This window comes from Lissotriton helveticus, chromosome 1_1 (assembly GCF_964261635.1).
Source record: "Lissotriton helveticus chromosome 1_1, aLisHel1.1, whole genome shotgun sequence".
NCBI classification, from domain to species: domain Eukaryota; kingdom Metazoa; phylum Chordata; class Amphibia; order Caudata; family Salamandridae; genus Lissotriton; species Lissotriton helveticus.
Window position 1 is genome coordinate 780,935,742 of NC_136057.1, and position 12,905 is coordinate 780,948,646.

Consider the following 12,905-nt stretch of genomic DNA (forward strand, 5'->3'; position numbering starts at 1 on the left):
AACTGAGTTGAATCTTATAATAATTTTTCATTCTGGTCTGACCATGCACCAATTCATATAGTAAAATCATATTAATGAAAATGGGTATAAAAGAGATCTTTGCATTTTCTAAATGTGTCCAAGAATCTGAGTTTAGGAATAGTAATTATTAGAGCTACTGAATTTAGGGTTACCCATAATAGGAAAGTCAGAGGGAGTTTTGCAACATATGTTGTTACACACTGACTTACAATTGGAAGCCAAAGCTGGAGAGAAATTCCATAGTTAATTAATAACAAATGTTCTATATATCTCCTGATAAAATACTGCACCCTCGCATGTGTATGTGGACCGCAATAGAAAGAGCTCCAAAAAGCTATGTGGAGACATCAAGATTTTTTCTTCGAATTCCAATCTTTCTAGGAATGTGGGGCGCTGCAGTATTTCGGCCCCGGGTCTCCTGACCCTCAGCCCTTTCTTTTCATTAAAATGCCTATCCCTGCCGCCTAGTGGGTTTCTGCTCCCAGGGTTTGGTAGATTGCGGTAAATCCCAAATTCCCTTCCCAGGAAACAGAAAAAAACTGTAATGCCCCTCGGGTAGGGGCACTTCACCGAGCTTGGGGGGCGGGGGCTTCTCCTCGCATCTTGAAGCCATTCCTGGTGACTCGTTGGTGAAATCTCCACTCAGGAACTGCCCTTCTACGGAGGCCCTAGAGGAGGCGCCAGCGAGCGAGAGGCCCTGGTGAAAGAGCCTCATTTCGAGCTGCACCTCTCCTAAGCAGAACTGGGCTTGGATGGCTGATCTGTGACCCCGGGTACTGACGAACTGAAAGCAGCCAGAACCCCTTGGCTGCGGCTGCTTTCAGATATTTAAGGCGCGCTGAACGTGCCTTGAAATTGGAAAAAAAAAGCGCAGACTTAAAGCTGCAAGGGGAGCTCATCCCTCAGTGCTCCTTTTTACACAGCTACTGGTAAGGTCTTAGATGGGACTTCGACATTTACCGGCATATTGTTATCTAGAGTCTATGTACCCAATGAAACAAATACTTCCCTCCAATTCTTGTAGCAATGTTCGGCTGACACAGCTTCTACTGCAGAATATCGGGGGGTGGGGGCAACAAAATGTGGTCTCATTCTTAAACCAAGAAGAAAACCATAAACACTGACAAACCCGTCTTACCTTTCTTAGCCACAGGCAAGGCATCGTCAATATATAGGACTCATGAGAATAGGTGTCACACACAGATCGTTACACATGACACTACTGTCACACACAAAAGGCTTAAAGGCATACTTGTACCGAGATACTCTAAAATGTAAGGACATTCTAAATGGGCGAACATCTTTTCCTGCTAGCCGAGAGACTCAGCGAGTATTAATTGATTTAAAAAGCAATTACATGCTCAAACACATCTGCATCAAAATGAAGGCCTTACTTGAGAATATTTTCCCACAGGCATCAGGAAAAAGAATTTCCTACTTAACTGGGAAGACGACGTCTTGCTATGGAATAGTTGATAGCTGAGCATAGCGCTCCACCTGCTGGAATAATAGCAAAATGCAACCAAAGAAAACATTTACAAATTCGAATAGAGTTTTCACTTCTCTTTTCCGTTTATTATCCATCATTAGTTCAAAACTTATTATTGCAAAAAACGAAAAGCCATGTTAATATTTGCATAGTTATGTTTTTTGTGTAGGCGTTAGTTTTCATTCAGTTAATACATCAGCAAATGATCCCTTTGAATCATGGAATCCTGAAAGGGACGAAGCGCGGACAGGCAGTTCCATTATATGTTGGGCACTATTAGGCCATTAATGGTATGCAACATAGACGGCACCATATGTCAAACTGCATAAATCATCGAGTAAGCTCATCGTTACAAAACAGCGGAATTTCAGGCCTGTGTCTGTCCAAAAATGTCTAAGACACAGTTGTAGTTACAAGACAACCACGCATAACATTCATTTTTTGTTTGCTTTTTTTCATTAATTGATTGTTTTTTTAGAACTGTTAACCAAGAAGATGAACCTGTAAGGTTACATTCCGTTATTTCACGTAGGCTAATTCAGAAGCCACCGGGCAGAACGCAGACCAAACAATCAGCAATCACGTAGGCACCACCCTGCACAAGAAAAGATGACGGGGTGGGGATCGGTGGGGGTCTTAGGTAGCGGGACAGGGGTGTTCGCAATAAAGCATATTCTTTCTGAGAATAAATACACCTATGGAAAGGAAACTTCCATAAGTAGTGATTAAAGTCACAGTTTGTGTTTTTGCTGAATTGGATTCCACATGAACCTCCACTTGATGACTGGAAGATCTGGTATAGTTTAAATTTGCTCTTTTGCTTGTACTAAACCCCTCTTACATCAGTGCTGTGACCAATGACAGGGTGTTTTGAACACATAACCATACAATGTACAGAACGTGACCATCAGAAAACTTTCATTTCACTCACAGTACAGGAGGGGCATCAAAGCTTATACATTCAAATTATTTACAAATAAGGTGTCAGTAGTGATCCACACTTGTAACCATGCCTTGTGGAGATCAGTTCCAGGCATGATGACCCTGGTTTTGTTGGTCGTGGAGTTTCCTAATCCAAAACACAGACTCCTTGTTCAAACAACCACTTTCGGAAACACCTATCCATGTCGAGCCAAGATGCTGTAAAGCACCACATCCGAACCAATGGCTCACTATCTGGTCACAAATACTTTTAAGGATTTGTAAGTTCATCCACGGCCTTAAGTAATGACTCAACAAGATCTTGTGTTCCTGGGATTTATGAAAAATAATGGATTTAATGTTTTTGCAAGCCATCAGCAGGAATCTTCTAAGAACATGTTTTCTCCAGAATTTATAGATCAAATTTACACTTCTGCAGCATCACATAAAATGCACTTGGCATGATAGTCATCAAATGCGGCACTATCATACGTGCCTATCTTCTACAAATAGGAATGCTTAAGACACACGATTTTTCATGGGAAGCGTTTTCAGTTTTTGGACAATATCAAGTGTAGCAATTCTTGGGAGCCTGCGGTGTCCATCGGTCTGTAACATAATTTTCTATTGGAGCACAAACAGAAGACCATGGCAGATCATTCTAAAAGGGAAGCTAGACTGGTTTGAGTAAATCTACCAAAAAAAGGACCCATGAGAACACATTAACCAGGTAACATGCTTAGACTTGATAAAGAATCCTGAAAAAATTGAACAATATTCCATTTGCTCTTTGTAAAAAAGGAAATCAGCTTCTTTTTGAAGACGGCTGTTTTCTCATCAAGACCGAGATTAAAGGCAAACGACTGAGCAAGTCCGTAGACAATCTTCCCTGCAATGACTTGCGCTCGGCAGCAGATACAGTGGGTAACCATTGCGCCTGCGAGGTTGCAGCGGAAAGCAAGATATCCTATGGGAGACATGCAGGCATGTTCGGTACCTTTCCTCCTCTCCTAGAGCAGTTACTTCTTTTCCCCGTCATTATGATTGGTGGGCTCAATGTATGCCTAATACATTCTGTGTTTTGAAACTATGAACTTCAATGTCCTCTTGGTGACTACTGTTTCTCCAGGATTTTTACTATAAAATTCATGCCAATATACAGCCAGTATTTGTATCAATATTCAAATTCAGAGTGGAGTAGAGTTCCTGGAAGAAAATGATAAATCCACTGAAGACCATATCCATATCTCAACAGAGCATCTTGAGGCTAAACATTGTTTCTTACTTGGGCACAGGAGTGTGTGGCTGTGTTTTTCTTGCAGGAGGTTCATCAGGAGATCACCAATAACAGCAAAACTCCCGTATTCTGAACATTTAAGACTGCTGCCTAGTTTAAAGTTATTCATATAAAGTCACTAGTATTGTCAGTCTCTTCCCCCACCTCCAAACAAAAAACCTCCGTTTTGCTTTAACAAATGTTATTGTCTGCAGTAGGGTCCTGTGCTACTTTCCTTTATTCCACAACCATCTACCGATGATGTTGAGATGGGCCTCCTTAGTGGGTTTTAGACAGCATCAACAATAGAAAAATCGAGAGAATAGGAGGGGGGGGGGGCGAGTTTCCATAAGATAACATGCATGCAATGGAGCCTGATGTAAGGGGTTCTAACTCACTGATACCCCTTTACACAAGGTGGCAACAAAATGGTTGGGCTTGGGAAGGAGGATATTCTCCAAATGTGGGAAAGGCCGGAAGACACCCAACCAATTGTTAATTACATGGAAAGCATCCTGATCCCAGGCATGCTCATCATCTGAAACCGTTTCAATTTCTGCGCGTCTCCAAAGAGAGGGAGAGACGTGAAATAAAGTGACCGAAAAATAAGCAATTAGAAAAAGTCAAACCATAACATTGATGCTACAAAGTACCTGCAGTTGAGAGAAATGATGACATCATGCAAATTAAAACAGGAATGTCAAAACTTAAAAAAAAAAATACATCAAGGGATCTCAGTCTCAACCAATCTATAAAGACACTCACGTGGCAACTGTGACGAAGTATCTTCATGTGACTACAGGATATTCCTCACGTGAAGATCTACATATGCTCTCATAAAATGAACACACAACTGAACCACGTATGTGTAAGCAAAAGTGGGAATCTTAAACAACTGTGGATCGCTACACACAACACTCATAGCTGAGCAGAACATTCAGATTTCCCCTACAGTGCAGTTTACACATGCAATACCCTCCGGCACGGTGACAAGGGAGATATGCCATGGCTGAATCAATGAATTTGTTTTGCAACACGTTCATAAACTACCCAAGTGGTTTAGGGGAGCATGGATCACTATCATGGATGAAGGCAGACACATGCCTGCAGGCAGCGCACAATGCGGATTTGTTTGAAACATATTTTCAGAGGAGTCTGGGAAGGAGCAGCCAATGCTTGTTTTACATAATTCACCTATTCCAGTAAGCAGCTCTCGTTCTCCGTACTTATTTCAGTGGAGTAAATTGATTTCCATGCGGTTAGGTGATCAGTTTCAGTGAGTTGCCTAGCTACCCAGAGATGCAATCCAGATGAGGAGCTTTAGATTTGAAATACACGAGTACAGCTTGGCAGTGTACTGCACGCGCTGTCACACAAAAGTGTCCATATAGAGCAAGACACACTCGAGGGCTAGAGTGTGAACATATGTATGCAGTGAACAAAGAAAATCGACTTTCGTTCACTGGGTGTGGGAGTTATCACATTCATTTTCATGTTGAAATACTCACTGCCAAGCCCAGAGCAGGACATCCGAGTAAAAATATTCTAGAGTGACACTCTTCTGTGCAGGAATACATTTTGTAAATATATTCACAGAGCTATTTATTTTCTCTGAAAGTGGACAATAAAGAGCAAATGGTACAATTTAGCAGTATTGACAGATGTAAATGTATGAAGGTAACCCCAAGAATAAAGACATTGAATACATTGCTTGGCACTTGTCAAACATTTCTGAGAATAAAGTATTGTACATTTTCTTTCTTGCATATTACAATACTTTTAAGAGACAACAGTAGTAGCAATGCCAAACATAGGACGAAGGAGACGCTCATGTGGCTATACTGCTTCACTTTTAGGACAGCATTTTCTTCTTGCATTCAACGGAGCAAAAGACCATTCCCTCGATCGGCATGAACTTCTGCCCGGTCAGGGACTTACTGCAGCAGGAGCACACGAAGCATTCTTCCGAAGCGTGCCAGTGGAAGTTGTTATAACTCACACGTTGGGTTTCCGGGTCAATGGCATTATGGCAACCCTGGCACACCTAAAAAAGAGACCAACACCAAAGTTACCCAATCAGAAAAACTGGTATGTGCAGTATTTGTGCCTCAGAAAAGAAGTACTCGCTCAACAGGGTACCCGGTTTTACAGTAATACCCTCAACTTCACGACTCTGTCAAAACATTCATGCATTCATATCAGTTTATTTGTACTTATGCTTCAAGTTGATCACGACAGCAGTGGAAAAATGTGTATGAGTTTGACAGGCATGTTACAATATACGCAAGAATGGCCCTGCACTCAAATGAACAAATAGGTAATTAGTAAAAGGCAGTTAATGTCCATAGTCCATCATAAAGAAGTGAAGTTATATCTTCACAAATGAAAAACATTAGTCAGCGTTTTTGCTGTAGAAAACGGTTCCTTTTATTCTTTTATTCCATAGAAAATTCTTTAAAATCACAGCACATAATTGACAAGACAGCCAATGCGTTTTGTCCCTCATGGGACTTATTCAGGGCTTGGTGAGTAAAATATACATACCATATTTTCTTTGTGGTTAGTCCTGAAATGAATTGAAATGAAATACCAGTGTTTGTAAAGCGCACAGCAACCTCCGAAGTGGTGTCCTGGCGCTGGGGGCCGTCAGGAAGATTAAGCGGGCTATTGCCCAGAGTTACATGGTGCTGGGCTAACCTGCCACCAGCGCCGGGGATCGAACCGTGAACCCGTAGTCTGGAGTCAGGCACACTGGCCACACCTCTTCCTTATGTGAGCGAGCAAAATAGTAGTGAAACAAGTAAGTGGGATATGTATCTCCCATAGGTTGGTTGTGGCGTCCGGTTCAAGACTCGAAAACAGCAGGAGGATTCATCTTCATTAATGAAAAAAATATTTTTTTCATCTGTTCAATCTGCATGTGGAAACTGGAAAATGGAAAGGAGGTAGTACTAAAAGAAGAGGGTGTGAGCCCATGGACACAGTTTAACAGAAGGAAACGTCTAAGATCCTAAAATATACATTAACTCTAAAAAGCCATGACAGGGCAAATTGAAATTTCTTTCCCGATAATGTCAGGCATCCATGTTCTACTATTGGCAGTAGAAAAAAAAATTGTCTAGATGAACTAAATACCTTTGATAAAGATCTTTCTGGTGGATACTCTATCTCTCCGCAGTTTCCTCACCTACAGACTATTTCCCAGACATCAGACTACATTCGAAAACATTAAAGCAGCACTCCTGCATGTTGGTAGGTTGCGTGGGTGTCTGCCGGATGGATACTTTTCACAGCAATTCTCCTTGAAAGTTTGGAGCTCTGAAATAAAGGTTTTTAAAACGCTCACAAACTTCTTTTGGTGGCCTAACACCAGGTACACATTCACGTCCCCAGGACCTAAGAGGGACGACTTAAGAGTTTTGCAGGGTGTCAGGCATAGGTTAACACAAAGTCAAGTCGAGGTCCAGTTGCTACTGGACACCTGGAATGCACAGGTATATCCCCTGAGCTTTTTTTTTTGTATGTCCCTGGAGCAGCCAAGTGGCTCAGCCTTGTGATTCTTGGAGATTTTTCTGACCTTGGATATCATGTGTAAAAGGGCCCAACCTCCTCAGGTCTTTCACAGAGGTCATACATGCAGATTGCAGCACGTTCCATCCTAATGGTATTCTTTCGTAAGTCCAGCAGTGCCCTGCAGAAGGCATGGTGAGGGTCCAGCTTTGACTCTAAGACACTCCTAGTTCCTCTCTGACCAACGGAATGAAGGATTCAAGGCCCTGACTTACCTACATTTGCAGGGCCCAAAGTGCAATCTGTCAGGGTAAATCCAAGATGACGAATGTCTGAGCTGGCAGTGCGCTGTAGTAATCCTAGTTTTCTCCCATTTCAAATACTAAAATCCAGTTGGAAGCAGGCACTGTACTCACAAGAAATTTAGAGGCAGACATATGCTAGTACAAAAGCAGTGTTCTTCAGCAACCAGACAGGGGATGTACAAGAACAGTCCTGGCATTGTATTTGCTTCATTTAAAGGGCACAAAACATTTACATGTGCTTCAGACAGACCCATCATGTAGGTTTGACAATGTGGTGTCAAAGGGAGGGGCATAGCTCCCACCCTGCATATTCTACTGAGCTCAGATGAGTCACCTCTACTCATTCAGGTCAGCCTATTGTATGCTCCTGGGACACATTTCACACCTCTTCCTGGGCTGAGGACAGGGTCAGAGCTGCCAGAGGCCAATGCCAATTAACCATCTGAATGTTCAGGCAGGTCTCTTTCTTAAGGTTACTTTTCTTAACATTTATTACAAATGCAACTTCTCCACTGAATTTGATTTTTCATAACTAATATAAATAGGGTTACATTATTTTTCTAGGTGGTCCCATTACTGGGACACAGTATAAGTATTTTAGTCTGTACTCTGATTTTCTTCACAGGACAGCTAGGCGTGATAAACAAGTTACTTGCTTTCGGTAATACCTTATTTGGTAGAGACTATCCAGCAGCAGATTCCTTACTTTGGAATATTCCCCAGGTGTCAGACTGGATCTGGAAACTTTTGAGCAGTACTCCTGCGTATAGGTAAGTGGAGTCGCTCGGCTCTGCATTGGCAATGTCCACATCATTAGCACTGGAAGTGAGGTGTGCAGTGCCTATATAGGCGCCACCCTAGTGTGCCAGCATCAGTTTCTTTCTGCAACTTTCCATGCGAGAAGCGCAGAGCCAAGATGAATCCTGACACACTGGTGTGCACTGCTAGGCCCTAAGAAGGGTGAGTCTATGAAATCAGTTCGTAGAGCAGGGAGGATGGGAGGGTCGTTAAGGAATCAGCAGCTAGATAAGAGTCCCTACAAGGTAACGCATGACTGAAGCTCAGTAACTTGATCATCTGATAGACTTCAAGCTCCAGATTCCTTACCTTGGAATAGATATCCAAGCAATACCTCCCTGGAGGCGGGTTTCCCGGAAACAGTTTTAAGTAAGAAGTCCTGCAGCACCAATTGGTTTAAAGTGTCCATCTCAACGGACCTGACCATTCAGTTAGTAGTGTTTGGTGAACATGTGCAAGGACGCCCACGCAGCTGCATTAGAGATGCTCAGGACATGGACTCCAAGTCCAAGAGCTAATACAGTGGTCGCACTCTTGGCACTGGTACAATGAGCACGCAAGCCCTTAAGGGGTTGCTTTTTGCCCAATGCATGGCAGATCTTTATGCAGAGAACTATCCACTGTGAGATGGTCCTTTCTGCAATGTCTTCCCTTTACTAGCCCCGACATACCTTGCAAAGAGATCAAGTCCATCAGGAACTCGTTTGTGTGATTCAAGTGAAATGACTTAAGTAGAACAACAACACAACTTTCAGGTCCAGACTATTTAGTCTCTCTTCTACTTTAGAAGGGTGAGGTGGAGCAAAGAAGTTAGGGAAGGGGATGTTTTGGCTTACGTGAAAAGGTCAATACCTTGGGGAGAAAGGAAGCACAGTTCCGAAGTACCAGCTTGTCTGTGTAAAAGGTGGTATAAGGAAGGTGCATAGAGAGTGCCTACAGTTCGCTGACCCTCCTGCCTGTTGGTATGGCCACTAGAAACACAGTCTTGATGATAGGTAGGCAACAGCACACACATAAGAAAAGACAGGACCAGCTTAAGATCTCCTTGGGGCATGATGAATGGCCTGGCAGGAAACATGTTGGAGACCTCTGAGGAATCTAGCCTCAGCAAGTGACTTGAACAAAGAAGGTTGGTCCGACAACCGCATGAACGCTGAAATGGTGGACACGTAACCTTTACTAGCACCCAGAGCCCTGCTGGGCAAAAGAAAAAATGAACAATAGAACCTGGGCTAAGGGCGCAGAAAGAGGATCAATATCCTCTGTTGCACACTATGCCACAAACCTCAATGACAGGCATATACGGTCATGGTGGAGGGTCACCTGGCTGCCAGATTAACATCATATACTTTAAGTGGAAAGTGTAAAGCGGTCAACTGTCGCTACTCAATCTCCAAGCATGAAGGCGGAGCTTGAGCAGATTCAGGTGAAAGACTCTGTCCTGCTGCTGTGACAGACGGTCCTCCCAAAGGAGCAGTCAGAACAGAGGGTTGATGGTCATTCTCAAGAGCTCGGGATACCAGACTCTCCTTGCCCTATCTGGAGCCACAAGAATGGCTTGGGCCTGGGCATTACTGATTTTTTTTGAGAACTCTGGGCAGGAGTGGTATTGCGGAAAGTTGTGGGAGGCCAGAGCTCCTCTTGAGAAGAACAACATCTCCAATCAGGAACCGCCTTGGAAACTCAATTGCGTAAAACTTATGAGATTGCATGGCTCTGCAGTGACAAATACATCTAATCAATGCTCTCCCCACTCTTGAAAGAGACCTTGCACCACATTTGGATAGAGACGCTACTCCACTCGTGAGCACCTAGGCATCAACGACTGAGTTTCTGTGCCGTGCTGTTCAGAGAACCTGCCAGGTATTGAACCACCAGGTAAATTCCTTAATGTTCCAGCCATGTCCAGAGGTACATCAGAATTAAGCATAGAATGAGCCCCTCAGTGGAACAGGAAAGAGACCTGGAGACCTGCGATGTCCTCGCCCCAAGACATCCCCCCCCCCCTAAGGAGAGCAGATGTTGCAAGAAGAAACGGAGCCCCGCAAGGACTTCTTATATATCTTCTTTGACTTTCCCGAAGACTTCAACGACTAAGATTTGTGACTGGAATGACTTCATGAGCGGGAACAGGTCTGCGCTTTAGACTTCGACTTGGAGTGGGGCCTTCCAGTGCTTCACCACATACAGCTTCCCTTCACATTTTCAGCTCGATTTTGGATTCATCTGGGTGCAGTTATAACAGACCTTGGAGTTGTGTGTTGAACCCTGGCACCAGAGTCACATCCCATGGGCATGTGTCACAGGCATCTGTTCGGAACAGTCCTTACAAGGTTTAAACCATTTAGGTGGTGGTTTACACACTGGAGAATTTGAAACAAAATCTCTTCAGAATGAAGAAAGGAAGGAAGGAAGGATTGGAGTTCCAGATTGTGTCCGAAGACGCAGTAATAAAGGAACCGATGCCAGCGAGCATGGTAAGTACCTCTATGAGTCTCCATTCGTCACATCCAGAGAGGAAAGCAGTTAATACACAGGAGCACTGCTTTCGAGTTTTCATATCCAATCTGGTGCCTGGGGATATTAACATGAATGAGAAATCTGCGGTTAGAAGTATCCATCAGAAAGTGTTTAGTTCTATGCAACCTTGTGGATTCTTTAATGAATAAAGAAAAGAAAATGTAATATGAACATATCAGTCACATAAAAAATGTAAATAGAGAATTTAATGAACATGAAAAGGTAATTAACTGAAATGAATTGGTATATGAATACCACACTATTACCCAATGGGTTGCCTGGGGCTGAAGGGAGGCAGACACCGTAACAGAAATGGAGGAAAATAATTACATTTTGATACAGCAGGTTTTAAGCTTTTATTCTGAAAGATTGGTAAGAAGTAGAGGATCCTGGAGCAGTGATTGCCAGTGCTTGGTGGGAAATTAAAAAAGAATAAAAAGAAAGGTTGTCGAACTGCCTCTGTTAGAACCAGGAGATGATAAACAGGTTGGCCTGAATGAAGAACACAAGTGAAATATAGCAATAACTCTTTCATTATATAGATTAGGAAGAGTTAGCAAGACTACCTTCAGCAATGCTCTTTCTTGTGGATACTCTAATTTCTCATCTTTAGTATATCACCCCGGCAGTAGACTGGGCCTGGATGTCTTGCCCCATTCTGCCCTGGAAGTGATAACATGGAGCTGTATATAAGCACCACCTCTGCATACTGATGTTAGTTTCTTGCTTTTCTCTTTTGGTTCCCTTGGACCGGTAGCAAAATAAATAATTGGAGGTACAAGTGTAGAGAACTCTGAATTGAGGTCTTTTTAGATGGCAAAAAGGGACCACTCCACAGAATGGATAGGTGGGAGCAAAATGAGGAATCTGTGCTTAGATAAGGTATCCACCACAAAGAGCTTTACCAAAAGAAAGTAACTAGTTCTCCTAATGGATACTTATAACCATAGGTTATTCACCTTAAGAAAAGTTAATAGATACCAAAGCAGTAGTTTCCAAAGGTGGGGGTCATTGAAAAGGGATCAGAGCAAACAATTTGCCGGACCTAATAGGCGAAATTTTCTTCCTGTCTGACTTGGCTCTGAAGGGAATAATGTTTCATGAACATGTGTTCTCACACCCATGTTGTGGTCTGGCAGATGTCAAGAACAGATGAGCTGCATGGCAGAGTGTGGTAGTAGCAGTGGCCCTGGTTGAATGAGCACTCAGCCCTCTGGAGATTGTGGCCCTGGTTGAATGAGCACTCAGCCCTCTGGAGATTGTTTCTTAGCCAAATCGTATCATGTGTTAATGCAGAGGACTACCCACTGTGACAGTGTGCTTTACTGCAGCGCTGTTACTTTGTTTGCGGAAGAGAATCACCACAAAAAGCTGATCATCCACCTGATGATCTTTGGTGCGATCAACATAAAAGCTCACAGCTCTCTTGTGATCTAGTCGATGGAGTCTGTCCAAGTCTTCCGAGGGGTGAGGTGGAGCAAAGAACGTTGGGCGGGTGATGGATTGCTTAACGTGAAATGGAGTCAAACGTTTGGCAAAAAGAACACCCTGGTCCTCAACACCAGCTTGGAAAAAGATGTCGTTAGGACGGCTGCAGACAGAGCCTGAAGCTCATGCCTGTAATGAGATGAAGCAACCGTAATGAGAGACTGTTTTGAGAGAGAAGACGTAGTGAGCAGCTGTACATGGGCTCCATGGGGATGCACATAAGAAAAGTCAGAACCAAATTGAAATCCCACTGTAGCATTACAAACGGTTTGGAGGGAAAGTGCGTAAAACCATAAATAAAAATAAGCACCACAATAAGTGATTTAAACGCAGACAGTTGACCCGGCAAACGAAAAAATGACCAACAATAACCTTTAAGAGTGCCCACTGTGAGATCTTGCTGAGCAAAAGACAAAACAAACACTAACACATCTGACAGTTTGGCCTGTAAGGGGTCTATATTGCAGTCTCCAAACCATGCCACAAATTTGTCCCAGCATCCAGCACAGATGGACTTTGTAAAGGAAGCCTGGATGAGAGGAGAATCACCACAATCACAGGTGGTTGACTGAACGCA

At 43.2% G+C, this 12,905-nt stretch overlaps 1 protein-coding gene across 1 annotated transcript in view; it reads right to left on the reverse strand.

Moving 5' to 3' along the window:
* Positions 1–1,569: 1,569 nt before the first annotated feature.
* The window catches only part of TES (testin LIM domain protein), a 213,790-nt gene continuing 202,454 nt past the window's right edge, over positions 1,570–12,905 (reverse strand). The window contains exon 7 of the mRNA XM_078674357.1: positions 1,570–5,751. Within this exon, the coding sequence (XP_078530483.1) occupies positions 5,560–5,751 (192 nt within the window). The 3' untranslated portion in view covers positions 1,570–5,559. The remainder of the gene's footprint in view (positions 5,752–12,905) is intronic.